This window comes from Haliotis cracherodii, unplaced genomic scaffold, assembly GCF_022045235.1.
Source record: "Haliotis cracherodii isolate W230 unplaced genomic scaffold, xgHalCrac1.p SCAF_11, whole genome shotgun sequence".
NCBI lineage: Eukaryota > Metazoa > Mollusca > Gastropoda > Lepetellida > Haliotidae > Haliotis > Haliotis cracherodii.
Genome location: NW_027266266.1, coordinates 6,702,108 through 6,723,169, shown reverse-complemented (window position 1 = coordinate 6,723,169; position 21,062 = coordinate 6,702,108). Strand labels below are relative to the sequence as shown.

General features: G+C 44.0%; 1 protein-coding gene across 1 annotated transcript; it reads left to right on the top strand.

The window, feature by feature from the left end:
• The first annotated feature begins 356 nt into the window (after positions 1–356).
• Positions 357–20,769, top strand: LOC139455330 (testis-specific serine/threonine-protein kinase 1-like). Its single transcript, XM_071236880.1, has 12 exons — positions 357–623; positions 2,591–2,698; positions 3,507–3,706; positions 6,987–7,042; positions 7,750–7,882; positions 8,398–8,516; positions 10,611–10,744; positions 11,916–12,117; positions 15,735–15,976; positions 17,265–17,519; positions 18,853–18,989; positions 20,485–20,769. The coding sequence occupies exons 1-12, from the start codon at positions 357–359 to the stop codon at positions 20,690–20,692; spliced, it is 2,061 nt and encodes a 686-aa protein (XP_071092981.1). The 3' UTR covers positions 20,693–20,769.
• Positions 20,770–21,062: the final 293 nt, after the last annotated feature.

Here is a 21,062-nt window from a genome sequence, read left to right as displayed (position 1 = left end):
AGAGTATGTCTGTGAGTGATGCAGTTTGAATTTTATTTGTGTTCAATTTGGGGTTAAAAGGAGGGACATATATGTCCCCGTGGCATCCAGGGGTTGGTGCCAGTGAAGGTGGTCGTAGCGCTAACAGAGGGCGCTGGCATAACCAGTGACTTTTTCCCCGGATCGACGGAAATAGCCGAACGTGGAATTGGGGCGCTTCTCGAAGTGCCATTACTGTTTAAAGTCACAAAGCCGTGACGTCACAAACACCATGACGTCATAAGCCACAGAGCGCAGTCATCGCCATGGCTGGATAGCGAGAAGACGTGGCGATGTAACTGCGCAAAGAACGGACAGATAGAAAAAAACACCTGCAAATGGCAACGGATACGATTAAGCTACCTTACAATCGCAGGGTTAATGTACCAGCGGCCGAGGGGGGTAAGAAAGGAAAACTCTTCGCGTGTAAGTCCGAAACCGAGAGTGAGATTGTAAAGACAGAGTGTCTGGGCAGGGGGTACAGACTACTCGGTAAGACTTTGGGGGAAGGGGCATACGCCAAAGTCAGTCTCGCTGAAGTATCGGCAGCCAAACTCGCTCGATGCAAGGGACTGTCTGAGACCCTGGATGGTAGCAACCCGTTCGTGAGTATACCGTTTGTCTTTATTGAGTGAGAGTAAATATGGTTTTACGCCGCTTTTAGCAATATTCCAGCAATATCACGACGGGGGACTCCAGAAATGGGCTCCACACATTGTACCCATGTCGGGAATCGAACTCTGGTCTTCGGCATGACGAGCGAATGCCTTAACCACTAGGCTACCCGACCGCCCGTTTGTCGTTATTAATTCTTGGGTAAAACTCCCCCACGGTTTTTTTTTTATTAATTCTTGGGTACAATCCGTGTAACAGTATCGTTGTATAGGGGCAAAGCGTGTACTTGTTGTTAATTACCATTAACTTACGGCTGAAGTAGGCTTGATCCCTTGTGATACGGCACATTGAAGAATTATTTCGATTGTTTGTTTGTTGTTTAGCGCAGCACTGAGCAATATTCCAACTTAATTATGCGTTCTGTAAATAACAGACCAGACAATGCAGTGATTGACATCATGAGCATCGATCTAAGCACATGGGATGCGATGACATGCATCAACCAAGTCAGCGAGTCTGACCACCCGATCCCGTTAGTCGCCTCTTAGGACAAGCATGGGTGGCTGCAGACCAATTTTAAACCAGTTTTTTACGGTGGTTCGCTCGTCACGCCGGGTTCGATTCCCGACATTGGTACAATGTGTGAAGACCATTTCTGGTGTCCCCGCCGTGATATTGCTGGAATATTGCTAAAAGCGGCGTAAAATCACTCTCACTCACTGGGCTGGAACAATCAAATGTACATACAAAATTTATCCTCATTCATGACATAAGTTACTGTAATGCAAAAGAAACTATACCTCTCAGTTGATTTTATCATATGTTTCATTTTCAAATGAAAATATCGTTAGTTAGAGAGATTATATAAAAATGAACTGTACTTGCCTTTTCTCAACACTCAAAGAATACTTCTACATGGTATAAATATTTAATTTGCTTTAAAAACTTTCAACAATTAAAATAACTATAAATCGCATAATACACAACTGCTGGTGGGTATCTTAGAATCTGATCTTTGAAAATCAATAAATTTGCTTCATTTGCCCCAAATTTACATTTCAAACACGCGGACAGCTTAATCTTTTCGAGTTTGTTTCTGGAACAAATTAATCCATTTTTTTAACTCCCACGGTTGGGATTCGTTTTTTGTCAAATAAATAATACGAATATTGATTATAAAAACGGTAAAGGGTACCGACTGAACCATGATATTGGGGTTACATTATTTACTGATATTATCATTATTATTCTTTCAAATCTGGATTTATAAATAATGAGAAATATCATACAACTATTATATTTAAGTCATATGAACATGTACGACAGAATTATTGCACCATGTACTAAAAAATGGACCATGCAAATGGCTCTTTAAATAAAATGTAATGCACGATTTACGATGTGGTTATTTTGTATTAATATATCTTTCTAAGCGATCCCATACAACTGATTTTGTCAAATGTATTTGTAAACAACTAATTTGACCCCTTTGTCTTAGGCGGCGCAAATCGCTGTGCAGAGATGCGTCCCTCAAGCATGCCGCAAACGCCAATGATAGTGGGTTCGAATCCCGGTCCGCTTTGATTATGTTTTTAGTTTTTGAGCACAATATACCCGTGCTCATAGAGGTCACCAAAGGGGTAAACGTCTAAGACTTTCCTCCCACATTTAGCTGACACCACGTGATATAACCGGAATACTGCTCAAAAGCTCCTTTTAACCAAATTCACTCACTCACTCATTAGTATATACAACGCACAGTTAAACCCTGTCAGTCGGGACCGTAGCATGTCTATTGAGATGGTTCGGATTAATAAATGTCCAGATTAACTGGTGAGGTATGTGAGATGTTCCTTTCATATATAAGCCAACCTTCCAAGAAGTAATCTCCTAAAGGTGGCTTTCTGGACAAAGGGTGTCCGCACTAAAGAGGTTGTACTGTATCTCTACACCCCAGGTGGCTATCAAGGTAATCAACAAGAAGTTGGTGCCAAAAGAGTTCCTCCGAAAGTTCCTTCCCCGTGAACTAGACAACCACTCTATACTCCCTCACCATCCACACGTGGTGAGTATATCCCTCTTCCCCACCCCCACATCCCACACCCCACACCCCACACCCCCACCCACCAAAAAAAGTAAAAAACATATACATATATATGAACTCTCAGACAGCAGATAGATATAAATACCAACTTTGAGTAAATTAATCCCAACATTTGAGCGAACTTTCAGCTCCAACGAACCTCTTCAGGCTGGTTCTCCTGGTTGTTGGGGGCACGGGTGGCCCAGTCGTCTAAGGCGCCGCGATTCGCTGTGCAGAGTTGCGTCCCTTGGGCACGCCAGAAACCTATGCTTGTGGGTTCGAATCCCGGTTCGCCCCGATTATGTTTCTAGGTTTGTCAGCACCAACATGTGCTCGTGGGTTTCACCGAAGTGGTAAACGTCTGAGACCTGCATCACTTGGGGCTTTCCTCCCACATTAAGCTGACACGCCGTGATATAACTGGAATACTGTTAAAAGCGGCGTAAAACTCAACTCACTCACTCACTCTCCTAGTTGTTATTTGTCGAACATGCCGCAATATAACTGGAATACTGTTAAACGCGGCGTTAAACCCAACTCACTCACTCACTCACTCACTCACTCACTATTTGTTTAACATTTTATTGGCTTGGGGCTCTCACTAATTCACCAATTCCTCAAATCCTCCACTCGTGGTGAGTACTTGGTGTATACGCATCCAATCGTGATGAGTATACTAATAGATGCTCACGCCATCGACATCCGGTTTCCCCCTTCCAGAGTTAGCCAGTAGGAGATGAGACACAAAACTTAAGTCTAATCGAAGCTATGTCACATGTCCACGTCCCAGGTTCAAGTGTTCGAGAACTTCTCCACGGCCGACCAGGTGTACCTTGTCCTCGAGTATTGCGAGAAGGGGGACCTACTGGACATGATCAACCAAACCATCAACAACAACCAACGCGGCATCGGTGAGGACCTCACCAAGAAGATCTTCAAACAGATGAGCCAGGGCGTGCAACACATGCATAACAACGCTATCGTGCACAGGTAGGTGGATTTTACTCACAGTAACACCTGCACAACAACGCCATCGTGCACAGGTAGGTGGATTTTAGTCACAGTAACACCTACACAACAACGCCATCGTGCACAGGTAGGTGGATTTCACCCACAGTAACATCTACACAACAACGCCATCGTGCACAGGTAGGTGGATTTTAGTCACAGTAACACCTACACAACAACGCCATCGTGCACAGGTAGGTGGATTTCACTCACAGTAACACCTGCACAACAACGCCATCGTGCACAGGTAGGTGGATTTCACTCATAGTAACGCCTACACAACAACGCCATCGTGCACAGGTAGGTGGATTTCACTCACAGTAGCACCTACACAACAACGCCATCGTGCACAGGTAGGTGGATTTCACTCACAGTAACACCTACACAACAACGCCATGGTGCACAGGTAGGTGGATTTCACTCACAGTAACACCTGCACAACAACGCCATCGTGCACAGGTAAGTGGATTTCACTCACAGTAGCACCTACACAACAACGCCATGGTGCACAGGTAGGTGGATTTCACTCACAGTAGCACCTGCACAACAACGCCATCGTGCACAGGTAGGTGGATTTCACTCACAGTAACACCTACACAACAACGCCATCGTGCACAGGTAGGTGGATTTCACTCACAGTAACACCTACACAACAACGCCATGGTGCACAGGTAGGTGGATTTCACTCACAGTAACACCTGCACAACAACGCCATCGTGCACAGGTAAGTGGATTTCACTCACAGTAGCACCTACACAACAACGCCATGGTGCACAGGTAGGTGGATTTCACTCACAGTAGCACCTGCACAACAACGCCATCGTGCACAGGTAGGTGGATTTCACTCACAGTAGCACCTGCACAACAACGCCATCGTGCACAGGTAGGTGGATTTCACTCACAGTAGCACCTGCACAACAACGCTATCGTGCACTGGTAGGTGGATTTTACTCACAGTAGCACCTGCACAACAACGCCATCGTGCACAGGATTTCACTCACAGTAACACCTACAAAACAACGCCATCGTGCACAGGTAGATGGATTTCACCCACAGTAACACCTGCACAACAACGCCATCGTGCACAGGTAGGTGGATTTTAGTCACAGTAACATCTATACAACAACGCCATCGTGCACAGGTAGGTGGATTTCACTCACAGTAACACCTGCACAACAACGCCATCGTGCACAGGTAGGTGGATTTCACTCACAGTAGCATCTACACAACAACGCCATGGTGCACAGGTAGGTGGATTTCACTCACAGTAACACCTGCACAACAACGCCATCGTGCACAGGTAGGTGGATTTCACTCACAGTAACACCTGCACAACAACGCCATCGTGCACAGGTAGGTGGATTTCACTCACAGTAGCACCTACACAACAACGCCATGGTGCACAGGTAAGTGGATTTTACCCACAGTAACATCTACACAACAACGCCATGGTGCACAGGTAGGTGGATTTCACTCACAGTAGCACCTACACAACAACGCCATCGTGCACAGGTAGGTGGATTTCACTCACAGTAGCACCTGCACAACAACGCCATCGTGCACAGGTAGGTGGATTTCACTCACAGTAGCACCTGCACAACAACGCCATCGTGCACAGGTAGGTGGATTTCACTCACAGTAGCACCTGCACAACAACGCTATCGTGCACTGGTAGGTGGATTTCACTCACAGTAGCACCTGCACAACAACGCCATCGTGCACAGGTAGGTGGATTTTAGTCACAGTAGCACCTGCACAACAACGCCATCTTGCACAGGTAGGTGGATTTCACTCACAGTAGCACCTGCACAACAACGCCATCGTGCACAGGATTTCACTCACAGTAACACCTACAAAACAACGCCATCGTGCACAGGTAGATGGATTTCACTCACAGTAACACCTGCACAACAACGCCATCGTGCACAGGTAGGTGGATTTTAGTCACAGTAACATCTATACAACAACGCCATCGTGCACAGGTAGGTGGATTTCACTCACAGTAACACCTGCACAACAACGCCATCGTGCACAGGTAGGTGGATTTCACTCACAGTAGCACCTGCACAACAACGCCATTGTGCACAGGTAGGTGGATTTCACTCACAGTAACATCTACACAACAACGCCATCGTGCACAGGTAGGTGGATTTCACTCACAGTAACACCTACACAACAACGCCATCGTGCACAGGTAGGTGGATTTTTGTCACAGTAGCACCTGCACAACAACGCCATCGTGCACAGGTAGGTGGATTTCACTCACAGTAACGCCTACACAACAACGCCATCGTGCACAGGTAGATGCATTTCACTTACAGTAACACCTGCACAACAACACCATCGTGCGCAGGTAGGTGGATTTCACTCACAGTAACACCTGCACAACAACGCCATCGTGCACAGGTAGGTGGATTTTACCCACAGTAACATCTACACAACAACGCCGTCGTGCACAGGTAGGTGGATTTAACTCACAGTAACTCCTGCACAACAACGCCATCGTGCACAGGTAGGTGGATTTCACTCACAGTAACACCTGCACAACAACGCCATCGTGCACAGGTAGGTAGATTTCACCCACAATAACACCTGCACAACAACGCCATGGTGCACAGGTAGGTGGATTTCACCTACAGTAACACCTACACAACAACGCCATGGTGCACAGGTAGGTGGATTTCACTCACAGTAACACCTGCACAACAACGCCATCGTGCACAGGTAGGTGGATTTTCTCACAGTAACACCTGCACAACAACGCCATCGTGCACAGGTAGGTGGATTTCACTCACAGTAACACCTACACAACAACGCCATCTTGCACAGGTAGGTGAGTTCACTCACAGTAACACCTGCACAACAACGCCATCGTGCACAGGTAGGTGGATTTCACTCACAGTAACACCTGCACAACAACGCCATCGTGCACAGGTAGGTGGACTTCACTCACAGTAACCCCTGCACAACAACGCCATCGTGCACAGGTAGGTGGACTTCACTCACAGTAACACCTGCACAACAACACGTCGCTATATAAGTGCAATAATCTTGACCGCGACGTTAAACCCTGTTTCACCTCACCCGTAAAGCATTATATTGCAATTTCATTGTTCATATATCCAAGCGATATCTCCTGCGGAAGCCAGTATGGATGATAAAATCGCATTAGCCCTGCGATCGTTTTGAGGAATCGGGTCCATGTTTCTGTTTGTGTGAAAGATTATGGAGGTATATTCTCAATGTATGTTTCTGTCTTCAGAGATCTGAAGTGTGAGAACATCCTCATCACGTCAGAAACAACCGTTAAAATAACAGGTAAGCCTTTATAAACAGAAGGAATGTAGGTCATGAAATACTGATTTCTTCGGAATGTAGGTCAGTATGATGAGGAAGTATACTCGTTTATACACTCAGAGTCGCAGCCGTGAAGATACGGGTTAGAATTTGTCTTCAGCAACCCATGCTTGTCTTAAGAGGGGATGATACTTGTCGTAAGAGGACGGGGGATCAGGCTCGTTGACTTGGTTGATACATGTCATCGTATCCCATTGCGTGGATAAATGCCCATGATGTCCATCACCGGAGTCTTTACAGACCGCGGTCATATAGCTTGAATATTGCTGAGCGTGGCGTTAAACAACAAACAAACTTAAACGACAACTAACGGGATCAGGAGGTCAGGCTCCCTCTCTTGATTCATGATTCTGTAGATCGATGCTCATGATATTAATCACTGGATTGCTGTGTCCAGACTCGATTATTTACAGACCGCCGTCATATAGCTGTAATATTGCTGAGAGCGGCGTTAAACAACAAATAAACAAACAAAACCCGATCTACCTGGCCTCCTTTTCCGACCAGCATAGGTTTCTGGGGACAATTCCAACCCAGAATCACCGCGGGGACATATGAAGTAGTACAATTATTTTACACTAAGTCTTCCTTATCACAATGATACGAAAACAGAATACTGAAAACATGCATGTTTATTATTATAAATGTGTGTCATATTTTCATTGTAGACTTTGGATTCTCCTGCCGCTTCCCAGACCGGAACCTGCTCCTGAAGACTTCCTGTGGGTCATATGCGTACACAGCACCGGAAGTGATAAAGAACAAGCCGTACGACGGATACAGAGCGGATGCCTGGAGTCTGTGAGTAAATGCTTTACTCGTGGCTATAAACAGTGTACAGGACTTTTGTCTTCTGAAAATGTGCTCTCAGGTAATTAAGGAACGTAGAGGATACATACCTGTGAATGTCAACAACGGGGTATTCCAGGCATTGTACGTGCGGCATCATAAAACAATGCAAACGCATGCGCAATGATTCCGGAACATGTGATACATGGCTACAGCGAACATTTTCAGTATTATCAGAAATTAATATATTTACCATTTCCTGTTTACATTTGACATTATTGACAATACATGGAATGAATTTCAATTGTATTTTATCAAATTTCAAATTTTTGAAAATCACGAACAGCATAATCAATAAGTACAATGTCAACACAAAATAGCAACAACAGAAATCTTTAAAAAAATTATAACGCGAAAATTCCACGGTTACGTTCCCTTTTGATAGTACACGCTGTCTCGTTTAGAAGATGAATAAAATTGGGCTCAAGACACAACCTTGTCTGATACCGATGGGTGTGTATTTCCAGTGGCATCATCCTGTTCGCCATGGTGAACGGCCGTCTCCCTTTCAACGACAGTCACCTCAGCGAGATGGACGAGGATATGAAAATGCAGAGGCTCAGATTCGAGCGTAATGTCTCATTTGGTGAGTGTTTCTTACATGACCGCCAGGATATTGTAGCGTCCTATACTGCCCAACCTTTACATTTGTTAATACATTATTTAAGTCGTAAGAGGCGGCCAACGGGATCGGGTGGTCAGGCTCGTTGACTTGGTTGAAGCATGTCATCGATGCCAATTGCGTGGATAACTGGATTGTCTGGTCTAGACTCGATTATTTACAGACCGACGTCATAGAGCTGGAATATTGCTGAGTACGACGTAAAACAACAAACAAACAAACCAACATTATTTAAGAAATAAAAGACAAGTAGGAGTTGTTTATCGTACAATATAATTTATTGGACGATAAACAACGACCACGAGACGTTTATTTCTTATATGAGATATCATTTTGTACACCTTTTTCAAGAATGTAAATAAATTGTACAAACTTCGAAAACATTTTCCAGTATTTAAATAATAACTCCCTGAATACAGTCTGACCTCTTCAATGTTGGACAAATCCATTTCATGTACAGGGGGGTGGGGGTTAAGTTTGGTATTCTCACAATTTTCACGTCGATTATCTGCACCTTTTCTCCCAATACTGACTGTCATATCTCTCCTACTTTTGGGTGCGATCGCGCGGCCATTGCGTTCATCTGCGCTGTCCAGCTGCATTATGGGGAACAACTCACTAGACTTTCCTCGTCATCAAGTTGCGCGCGCATGTTCTATTTTCCATAAATGACGTCAAGACAGAACAATGTTTCATCGTGACATAAACCACGCTTCGTTGTTCATTGTTATTTAGGATATATCGCGTAGCTATTTCATTTAATAAATATTCAGTAGTATGTACTTCTCAAAAGAAGTTAAGGACCACTCTATTCTTTCATATTACCATAGTTAATCTGTCATGTTCTACACAAAAGAAGTTAAGGACCACTCTATTCTTTCATATTACGATAGTTAATCTGGCATGGCTTGGTCCTTAACTTCTTTTGAGTAGTATAGTTGGCCGAGCCGACCCGATATGAGACCAAGATGAGACCCAATCAGTTGATACGGGGGCACGGGTGGCCCAGTCGACTAAGCCGCCGCGATTCGCTGTGCAGAGTTGCGTCCCTTAGGCATGCCAGAAACCTGTGATTGTGGGTTCGAATCCCGCGTCGCGCCGATTATGTTTCAAGGTTTTTCAGCACCATACCCGTGCTCGTGGGTTTCACCTAAGTGGTAAACGTCTGAGACCTGCAACACTTCGGGCTTTCCTCCCACATTAAGCTGACACGCCGTGATATGACTGGATTACTGTTAAAAGCGGCGTTAAACTCACTCACTCACTCACTCAGTTGATACAGAACGATAGATGCGCGTCCAGCGCGCTGATCTTGTATTTTATATCGGAAAGTAAAGAATGTATACACATGAATATATACTGACGGTCAAAAGAAACTTTACCATAATTTTAAATGACTGAGTTTTAAAATCACAAAAGATAGCTGCATGATGTAAAATGTATTGAGAAGATCAATCTGTCAACGACATTTCCCAGCTATGTGACGGCGGTCTGTAAGTAATCGAGTCTGGACCAAACAATCCAGTGACTGACATGATGAGCATCGATCGCAATTGGGCATGCATCAACCGAAAAACCGAACCTGACCACCCGATCTCGTTGGTCGCCTCCTGCGACAAACATGGGTTGCTGAAGAAATTCTAACCGTGATTTTTCCGCGTCAAAACATATGTCTGTTAAAGTAAATACCGTAGATATATTGATTTTTAATTCGGCTATGCGGATTTACACTGTATGCACACCAGTTTTACGCTTATACCACCATGAGCAAACAATAAATATCTTTTTTGCTTATTCATGGTAATTTTGGGGCGGTAGGGTAGCCTTGAGGTTAAAGCGTTCACTCATCACGCCGAAGACCCGGGTTCGATTCCCGACATGGGTACAATGTGTGAAGCCCATTTATAGTGTCCCCCACTCTGATATTCCAGGAGTATTGCTTAAAGCGGCGTAAAACCAAACTCACTCACTCACTCATGGTTATTTCGGTATGTTGGGTCAGGTGCTTGCTCTGAAATACACGCCAAAATGTTGTTTTAAGTCTCCCCTGTTGTGTAGACTGCATGGTACTGATACGGAGGATGCTCCAGTACAACCCCCTGCTCCGCCCGGTCGTGGAGGAGGTGCTGGCAGACCCCTGGCTCACTGGCAAGAAGCCCATCCCCCGCCAGTTCAACAGGCCCAAGTGGATCGTGAGTAGCAAAACAGCCTTACAGGCCTGGGCATCTATAGAACAATGTTCTTCATCCGACATCGTGCGGTCGGGTAGCCTAGTGGTTAAAGCGTTCGCTTGTCACGCTGAAGACTCGGTTCGATTTCCCACATGGGTACATTTGTGTGAAGCCCTTTCTGGTGTCCCCCGGCGTGATAGTGCTTGAATATTGCTAAACGCGGCGTAAAACAATACTCACTCACTTCTTTCAGGTGATACCCGCTGTGATATTGCTGAATATTGCTAGAGAGGCGTAAAACCATATTCACTCATCCGGCATTAATGAGGTTAAATATGACCAGACAAGACCGACAAATAGACAGACGGAAGATTGTATTTAAGTCTCATACGTAAAATAAATTTTAAAATACAATGATATTGTAGGGAAAGTGTCTACGACAATCGCTCAGTGATTTATGAGAGAGAGTAAAGCATGGTTAAAGAGGTATCTACTCCACAGTGGGACTACATCAAATTTCAAAACACAGTAGGTTTATCTCCTAAATAAAACGGGTCTTACCTCGCGAAGTGCATCAAATCACGTGAGCACCTTGATTAAAAGCATTAAAAGATTTGGAAAATATCTGTCTACGCCCAGTTGACGACACACATGCTTTGCAAATCCTCCAGTCGACCGAAATCTGGACGTTGAAATCCTTGTTGTTTACAACCGGATGTCGATTTCGTTACGCGATTTTGATTGGACTATGCATAGACTCGTTAATCCAGCCAAACGATAACTCCATAAATCCATCTCAGTTCTGCAAGGGTGGAAACTGGACTTTTACAGTCAGTTAATTCCCTTGCCTCGGGAAGATGGATTCCTTCATATTTGAACCTTAAGAGATTAAACAAGGACTACTCGGCTCGGAGTATACTGTGTCTGAGAGTGGTATCCATGTTACGAAGCTGCGTGGTATCTCATTGGTTAGAAGTATAAAACCGGCATTTCTTCGGACTAGTAAACCGCACAAGCAAACCACGCACACACGTGCATGCATGTCGCTGTATATGTGAAATAACCTTGAAAGCGACGTTAAATTCAATTTCATCCACCAAAAAAAAAAAAAAGTTGAAATATAAATGTAAGACATTAAAGTCTTCACGCAGTTATATGTCGCTATCGAAGTTATATATGTCCTGTGTTTCAGAATCCATACACGGCGAGCAAGGAGGAGTTTGGTCCGGAGAAGGAGCACTTGCGTGTAGATGGCGCTGGTTCCAAGAAGAGCAGTCAGCCATTATGTTACCATGGTGATAGAGGTCGGTCGAACGCCACCCCAAAGTCTACTGTGACAATCAACCAGAGAATAGGGGAGACAGTCATTCTGAAGAGCCGGGGCAAGAACCAGAGTAAGTCGACTACAGTATGAAAATAGAAATCTGATGAAGCACGTGGGAAAAGAATATGCCCCATATTGAAGGAATAGCGATGTCATTTGATTGATGACGTCACAATGATCTGCAAAGTATTGGGATGCAAATTCACTGCACTGCAGCTTGATCTTACCCAGGGATATCCCCATCTTCCCGGGGCAGAGGAGTTAACTGACTATAAAAGTCCAGATTGCAGTCTTTCCGAACTAGGTTGGAATTTCTTGGCTCTATCGTTGAATCACCAGAGTCTATAACGAGTTATGTCCCTTCTGTGCCCTTCCTATTGACCAATCAGCTTCCATCTTTCATATCACTTGTAAGGCTATAAGATCTATATTGTATTCTACCATGACATTGAAGAATGCTTGATTCTTATTGGTTAAAAAGGGGTTTCGTTTTTGCTATGGAAAGCCCTTTTAAATACAGTAAGCCTTTTCACACAAAAACGTCCGCATAAATACATCGGTCACCACTAGGAACATAAAACGTAATACTATCGATATTTCCTATATTACACGCTTTGTCTCTAATACAAGCCTGGGCGCCGTTGTACAAAGCCACCTTAGCGCTAAGGTGATCGTAACTCCCATACCTTAACATAGACTTACGACAGTCGTAGCGCTAATGTTGTTTTGTACAACGGCACCCCGGTCTCTAATACATGCCAAGTCAATGGCTCTCGCGAAATTAATAGACGGCCTGGCGTCTAATAGAGGAAATACGGTAGTTTGATATCGGTTATTTTTGGCGACGGAATGTTTTTCTAGGAAGTAATCCTGACTGCTTCGGAGATGAGATTACAAGACTTTACAAAGGCATATCATTTGCATGCAAGTGAAATGTTTATGAAACTGTCAGGGACATGTTCGAAGTGAACAGACTCGGAATAGGCAATATCGATCGTCATTGAAAAGACCGACCATGAAAGTAAAATATAACATGATAAAAATGTGTTTGAAGAAACTTTATTTATAACAACATGTAGTTTACTAAACTTTTTGTGTTCGATATTCATTGCCATTTCTGTGGCAGGATTTGGCAGGAAGGGATTTGAAAATCCATCAGAAAATACTCCTCCCTTCGAAAGGCCACGAAAACAATGTCCTGGCATTACTGAAGTCACCGCTTATCAAACTTGATCAAATTCATTTCAAAACACGCACAATTAAGAAAATACTCCAGGAACCACATTTTCTTGGCCACAAAGGTCTCATTGCTTTCACACTCTGGCTTTGAAACCGTGAAATCTTTAAATTGACAGGTCACACCATGCAAATACCCCTGTCAAAATATCCGGCTCGTTTGCAGCCTGAAAAACGGCTGTTCAGTCATACTCAGTTCCTTTGGTAATCATAATGTACCAGCAGGCTCAATCATTCCCAGTATATCTACAGGTTAATGTTGAACCACATCATAGATCGGAGTTGTCATCTTGCTTCGTTTAACTAGTTACAGAGAATGTAAACACAAGATTGTCAGCCATTGACAGCTGTGAGGTGTGAGTAACCGTGATGTACGTCAAGTTCTGCCACATCCAAGTTGGAGAGGCATATATATTTTTATTTTTTTATTTACTAGGGGTAATTGCAAACTAACTAATCAGACTTACACATGTTAAATACATAGTTGAATGTTAATTCATAAAGTTTGTTGTAGACATATATAAGTTTAGAATTTTAAAAATATGTCACCCCTACAATGGAAATGGCATGTTCGATTTCCAAGAAATGACCTCTCGCATATTTCCAAGAAATGACTAAAAAATAAAGAGGTATCTACACTACAGTGGGACTACATCACATTTCAAAACACAGTTGGTTTAAAACGGGTCTTACCTCGAGAAGTGCATCAAATCATTTGGGCACCTTGATTAAAAGCACTAAAAGATTTGGAAATTTTCTGTCTACGCCCATTTGACGGTACACATGCTTTGCAAATCCTGCAGTCGACCGAAATCCGCCCGTTGAAATCCATGTTGTTTACATCCGGATGTCGATTTCGTTAGGCGATTTTGATTTGAATATGCATAGACTCGTTAATCCAGCCAAACGATAACTCCATAAAACCAGCCTAGTTCGGCAAGGTTGGAAACCTGACTTTTACAGACTGAGTCAATTACCTCCCTTGCCTCGGGAAGATGCACGCTCCTTCCCAGCGCGTGACACCTTCGTTACGCTCTCGGTAACATCGCTGCCACCAGTGTGGGCGCGGCCATTACAAGAATCTTGAAATTTGCCCTCTAATCCCAAATGTAGTAACGTTTATACTTTTGTTTATGTCTTTGGGAATGCCATCATATTTCATTTTGAAAAGGTTTACGTTTAACCATGTTTTCCAGATGAATTTACTTTGTTGTTTGTATAATCAGATTGGTTCGAGATTGCAGACAAACGGAAAATCAACTAACTTCTCCCTTACATTCTTACCATATCAATAACACGATAGTTTTAGTGAAATAGAGATTCAAATTGACAAACAAAGACAAGTAATTTAGCAGGGGTAAGTATATTCGGTGCCACGACAGTCGTCACTTGTTTGTAAACATAACGGTCATTCGATTGCGAGTTCAACTCCAAGCATGGTTTGGGTCACCTATCACAGTGGGGAGTTTTGACTGGTGGCAGCGATAGAATAGAGAGCTTCGCGAACGGGCTATCGCTGTGAGGAGCTTGGGGAAGATGGGATATCTCCTTTGGACGCCAGTTTTGGGATGATACATATCGAATACTAAACGAGCTCCCATGTAAAACCAATTTTATGAAACGAGTGAGTCACATACCAGGGCCCACTTGCACAAAACCATCTTAGAGTTAAGATTATCTTAAGCCTATGGTAGTTACGGCCATCTTAGCGCTAAGATCACTTTGTGCAAGTGGGCCCAGAACCGTCCACGTGTGTCATAAAATAAGGTAGACTTGCAAATGTCAAGACGGTGAGTTGGTCATCTGAACGTGGGCACATATAACCTGTATAACTGCCTGTTATCTTGTTATCCGGACACCCCCCTCCCCCTTTATAAAACCAAATGTAGTCACTTTTGAAAATGTTTGATCCGCACTTGAGTGGTCTAGTGTCGCATCATACAAACACAAAAACACTGAATGAAAACAATGTCGTGTAGTTATTATGGCATGTAGACAACCCCTATAGATTTATATAGTTTTAATTAGTGCCATGTTAGTTGTTTTTAAACAACAATCTTGTTTTTTAACGGACTGCCACATGTCCCAATCCCAGTCCACCTTTTACAAAGACAACACCAAAAGCCCGAAAAGAAAAAGGGCGAGACTGAAACGGGTCACTGTTAGAAACTGGTAAACGTCCGAGACCTGCATCACTTCGGGCTTTCCTCCCACATTAAGCTGACACGCCGCGATATAACTGGAATAATGTTAAAAAGCGGCGTTATACCCAACTCACTCACTCACTCACTGTTAGAAACCAAAACCCCAGAATGATCTTCGCATGTTTGTTTGTTGTTCAACGCCGCACTCAGCAATATTCCAGCTATTAGACGGCGGTCTGTAAATAATCGGATCATCACGGATGGATCTTCACATATCAGTAAGTTGTATTGGAGTGCTGTGTTTAAGAGTACCAAGGAGTCGAACCACGCCCACAAACATGGCCGAAGACCGAGAAGGAGAGAAGACAGGAAGACAAACAGTTGCCTAGAAGACGCGGTAGGACGGCACCGCCAAGGAAGCTTAAGGGCCAATCACAGTCCACGGCTCGTCTGACGCAGTTGCTAGAATTGGCCAAAGAGAGAGCAACACGTCAGAAGGCTGGACGACAACACGGCCAGATGAGAGTGCCACTGTGGTATGTGTACAAGGTGAGCTATTTGTGTTCGTGTCGTGCCGTGTCAGATACATATCACTCTAGAGGTGACCGCCTCCGTGGTCCTGTGGTAGAGCGTCCGCCCGGAGAGCGGAAGGTCCAGGGTTCGATCCCGGGCCGCGTCATACAAAAAGACGTTAAAAGATTGTACTTGTTGTTACCCTGTCTGGCGCTCGGCATTAAGGGGCTAAAACAAGGACTGGTCGGCTCGGAGTCAGTATACTGTGTCTGAGTGGGGTATTCATGTTAAACTGCGGCATGGTATCTCAGTGAGCTAGCACTATAAATCGGCATCAGTCCGGACTAGTACAAGCAGCCACACACACACATACACGTGCATGCACGTCGCTATATAAGTGCAATAATCTTGGACGCGACGTTAAACCCAATTTCACCTCACCTCACTCTAGAGGTTAGACATTAAACGTGTAACCATTATGTCGGACGTGTAACATATATGAATGATCAGCATACATGGTTAATGTATGACTAATGAGGACAGTTGTTTGCTCTTACGTTGTTGTTTGTTTGTTTTTTGTCTAACGCCGCACTCAGCAATATTCAAGCCATATGACGGCGGTCTGTCAATAATTGAGTCTGGACCAGACAAGCCAGTGATTGATATCATGAGCATCGATCAACGCAATTGGGATACGATGACATGCATCAACCAAGTCAGTGAGCCGATCCCGTCAGTCGCTTCTTACGACAAGCATAGTCGCCTTTAGTAAAACCCTAGAGCACGTGTATGGAACTGACAAACCTAGGAACATAATCGGGAGGACCAGGATTCTAACCCACAGTCGTAGGTTTACGAAACCCTGCATAGTGATTTGCGGCGCCTTAGACGACTGGTCCCCTTAAGAACAGAAACCCAGAGAGTGACTGATTGATTATGCAAGTTGCGTTTGGGGCTGCATATTCCAGCTATCCCAGCTTGTCGTCTGAATGTTCGAGGAAACGTTACGAGTTTGAATATGTTAATGAACCGATAGACCGTGGGTCATAATCGGGGGAAATTGGGGATTCAAGTCAAAAATGGTTAAAAAGGGGCACTGATCTACAGCAATTCCCCTGTTGCGTAAGCGAGCAAATCGACACACGGCAGCTAATGAGCCCAAGCGGGCAGTGTTAGACAGCCGAGAAGAAGCCAGCGATAAGTGCCCCTTTAAAGTGAACAATTCTGAAGCCATGACATCCGGTCGAACTGTTATTGTACAAAAAGTATCAGAATATATTTGATTGTTTAGATAAATGTACACGGGTCATATCCTGTTCCACAGATCCTACAAAACAGCTGTAAACAGAATGGTCATAGGTTCAACGACTCTACCGGTCAACACGATGGTAACACCGGAAGTCGCCAGATGGGCTGCACTGCAGTGCCCTCTAGCGGGCCAAGGAAGCGGTACAAGACTTACGCGAGGGGCGCGAAGAACGGCGGGGGAGTAGTGAAGCTCCACGGCGACACCACGAAGAGTGCCCTCATGGACAACCTGTCAAAGAGCAGCGAGACAGCAACCCCCGAAGTAGAAGCCGTGAGTGAATACAATTATTATGTCGTGGGAAGTAAATGTTAAAATCGACTTTATGTTCTAGTCTACATTATAGTGAAACTTAGTTGACAGCTGGACCGCCTCCGTGGTCTTGTGGTAGAGCGTCCGCCCGAAGAGCGGAAGGTCTGGGGTTCGATCCCCAGCCGCGTCATACCAAAAGACGTTAAAAGATGGTACTTCTTGTTACCCTGTCTGGACAAGGACTGGTTGGCTCGGAGTCAGTATACTATGTCTGAGTGGGGTACTAGTATTCATGTTAAACTGCGGCATGGTATCTCAGTGTGCTTGCACTATAAATCGGCATCAGTCCGGACTAGTACAAGCAGCCACACACACATACACGTGCATGCACGTTGCTATATACGTGCAATAATCTTGGACGCGACGTTAATCCCCATTTCACCTCACCTCACCTAGTAACCAGCTGGAAGCCATACTAGATATCACTATTTCACATGTTTGTATACATTTACCATGTTGCTCCATCACGTGTTTGTTTGTTTGTTTGTTTGTTGCTCAACGTCCCATATCCCAGCTATATGACAGCAGTCTGTAAATGGACGAGTCTAGATCAGAAAATCCAATTATTGACATCATGAGCATCGATCTACGCAATTGGGATACGATGACATGCATCAACCAAGTCAGCCAGCCTGACCACCCGATCCCGTTAGTCGCCTCTTATGACAAGCATAGTCGCCTGTTACGGCAAGCATGGGTTGCTAAAGCCATATCGTATCCCGCTTATGAGTTCATGATAACCACGTTATTAACATTTTAGGTGATATTAGATGAGTGATAATGTGTTTTTAAACTAACAATGTTTACCTTCCTTTCTCCTTCTCCAAGGGACACGTGAAGATTCGGGGGTAGAATAGGTCTTCAGCAAAATGAGAATATGATATTTCGGGTTTTACAGTTGTCCACATAAATATACAAAACTGTAGGGGTTGCCCTTCGCGCTGCTATTTGCTGTGCGGAGTTGCATCCCTTGAGCGTTTGGCTCATTTGGCAAATTCATTCATATCGACTTCACTCATAGACCCGTGAAGATTCCAGGGTAGAATAGGTCTTCAGCAACCCATGCTTGCCGTAAAAGGTGACTATGCTTGTCGTAAAAGGCGACTAACGGGATCGGGTGGTCTGGCTCGCTGACTTGGTTGATGCAAGTCATCGATCCCAATTGCGTGGATCGATGCTCATGATAATAATCACTGGATTATATAGCTGGAATATTGCGGCGTTAAACAACAAACCAACCAACCTTCTCCAAGGGAGGGGTCCTCGAACCACACCATGTCTTTACTCTTTCCAGGGGGACGCAACTCCTGTCACTGATGCTGCCGACACACAACAACCACAGGAAAGTCGTTCTTCCGCCAATAGATCCAAAAGCTGCAGAGAAAGGTTCCTCAAAATTTATGGTCCGAACATGCCAGCATACCTTAATGAGTATGTTTGTTTTTGGTTTTGTTTGTTTGTTTGTTTGTTTGTTGTTTAACGCCGACTCGGGTGGTCGGGTAGCCTAGTGGTTAAATTGTTCGCTCGTCACGCTGAAGATCCGGGTTCGATTCTCGACATGGATACAATGTGTGAAGCCCATTTCTGGTGTCCCCAGCCGTGATGTTGCTGGAATATTGCTAAAAGCGGCGTAAAACCATACTCACTCACTCACTCACTTTAACGCCGACTCAGCAATATTCCAGCTATATGACGGCGGTCTGTCAATAACCGAGTCTGGACCAGACAAAGTCAGCGACCTGACCACCGGATCTGTTAGTCGCCTCTTTAGTTGTTTGTTTCTCTTTTAACGCTGCACTCAGCATTATGCAAGTCATGTGATGGCAGTTTGTAGTACAGTAAACTACGGTTATAACGAACTCAAAGGTACTACTATTTTTAGTTCGTTATAACCGTAGTTCGTTATAAGCATATATACAGCATAACTACAGCAAATAGTCGGGACTAAAAAGTTAGTTCGTTATATCCGTCAGTTCGTTATAAGCGTGTTCGTTATAACTGTAGTTTACTGTAATAAACAGATCCGTTAGTCGATCCGTTACGACAATCATGGGTTGCTGAAGACCAATTCTAACGCGGATCTTCACGGTAGGACATTTGAACTTGAGCTTCTGACGATGAAGTATTTTCAAGTGAATATGTAAAAACTAGCTTAACATGTGGAGACGAATATAAATTGATTAAGGGCCCATGGTCAGTTGATATTTCCAGTCAAAGTCCAATTATTCAATTATTCAGTTTATTATATACTCTGTTATTATATGCCTATTTCATACCTCGATCTCCCCGCCGCTTGCAAAAACGTCATTGTCCTGTGCAATATCGACTAAAGCTTAGTCTCTCCATTTAAATTGAAACTCCATTTAAATTGAAAGGGAGCCCCAGTGTAATGGGAGATTCAAAGCTGAACCTGTGGAAAACCTAGACTTGCTTCGTTTAGAGCTATAGCGTTACAATAAGGAATGGGTGTAAGGAGAAATGATACTAATAGGGTATGTGCGACATACTATTTGTAATATGGAGAATCTGGTTGAATTCACTCCAGCTAGCTTGATTGAACAGTATGCAAATACAATTTGGTCGATAATGAACGGATTGCAAAAGGCGTGCGTGTTAACCATGGTTGCCTTCGAAATTCACGTTAGTTCGAGACTATTTACTTGTGCCGAGGACAAATCCAATGGTTGTCGTCATTTACTGGTAGCATTTGAAGGTTATTATTCTGAACCAGGTCTCAATTCTTCAACTTTGCTACAAACTGGAACTGAATAATAATTAATCTAAACATAGAAAACATATTTGTCCTGTTCAAGCAGGACTAGCGACACGCTCTGAGCACCAGTGAAGTATGGTGTTTAAGGCTGTCATGCTATCAACCCCTAGGTGGAATGAAACAGCAGTCTCGCTCAATCTTTGCTTTCATCAGGTTCCCACTCCCGCCGTTGATGGTCCAGCGTCTTCAGATTCAGAACAATAATCCCAAGGCCGTGAAGAAGAAACCTTGCAGTCCCCAAGCCACCGGAAGTACTCCACCGGAACCACGGCCACCTTTTCCAAGCGCAGCCGCAGTCCACAAACCTGGTTCTGCGCATGTGAAACCAGTTTACAAAGTTGTTTATCACACCTCTGTGTGACATCTTTTTCAAAAGTGTTTTGTTGTTATGTATTTATTTGAACATCTGTGGATCAGTGCAATAAATCCAGAGTTCTTTTTTCTTGTTATTTTTGGGTACTTACTTCATAACGGTACAATCACCAAGCAACGAGACGTCGCATTGAAGAAGAGAATGGGTCAATCTCATTAAAATCAGATCTTAGTTCTCGCTATCGCTAAACAAAGATCTGAGGACATCCCATTACGGGTCACGTCGGAACGAATTTTCGCGAACTTTTACCGACCAATGGAATAACTAACAAGAAGTCGGCAATAGCCAATCAGAAGGCAGCCTAATCGAGCTTTACATCACGAGTTTCCCACTGGCGACTACGATTCAAAACATATTT

Excerpts from the sequence above, each read along its gene's own strand:
- LOC139455330 (XM_071236880.1), top strand. The coding sequence starts at position 357 with ATGGCAACGGATACGATTAAGCTACCTTACAATCGCAGGGTTAATGTA. Across the intron at positions 2,699-3,506 it reads TCCCTCACCATCCACACGTG|GTTCAAGTGTTCGAGAACTT; the intron begins GTGAGTATATCC and ends TCCACGTCCCAG. Across the intron at positions 3,707-6,986 it reads AACAACGCTATCGTGCACAG|AGATCTGAAGTGTGAGAACA; the intron begins GTAGGTGGATTT and ends TTCTGTCTTCAG.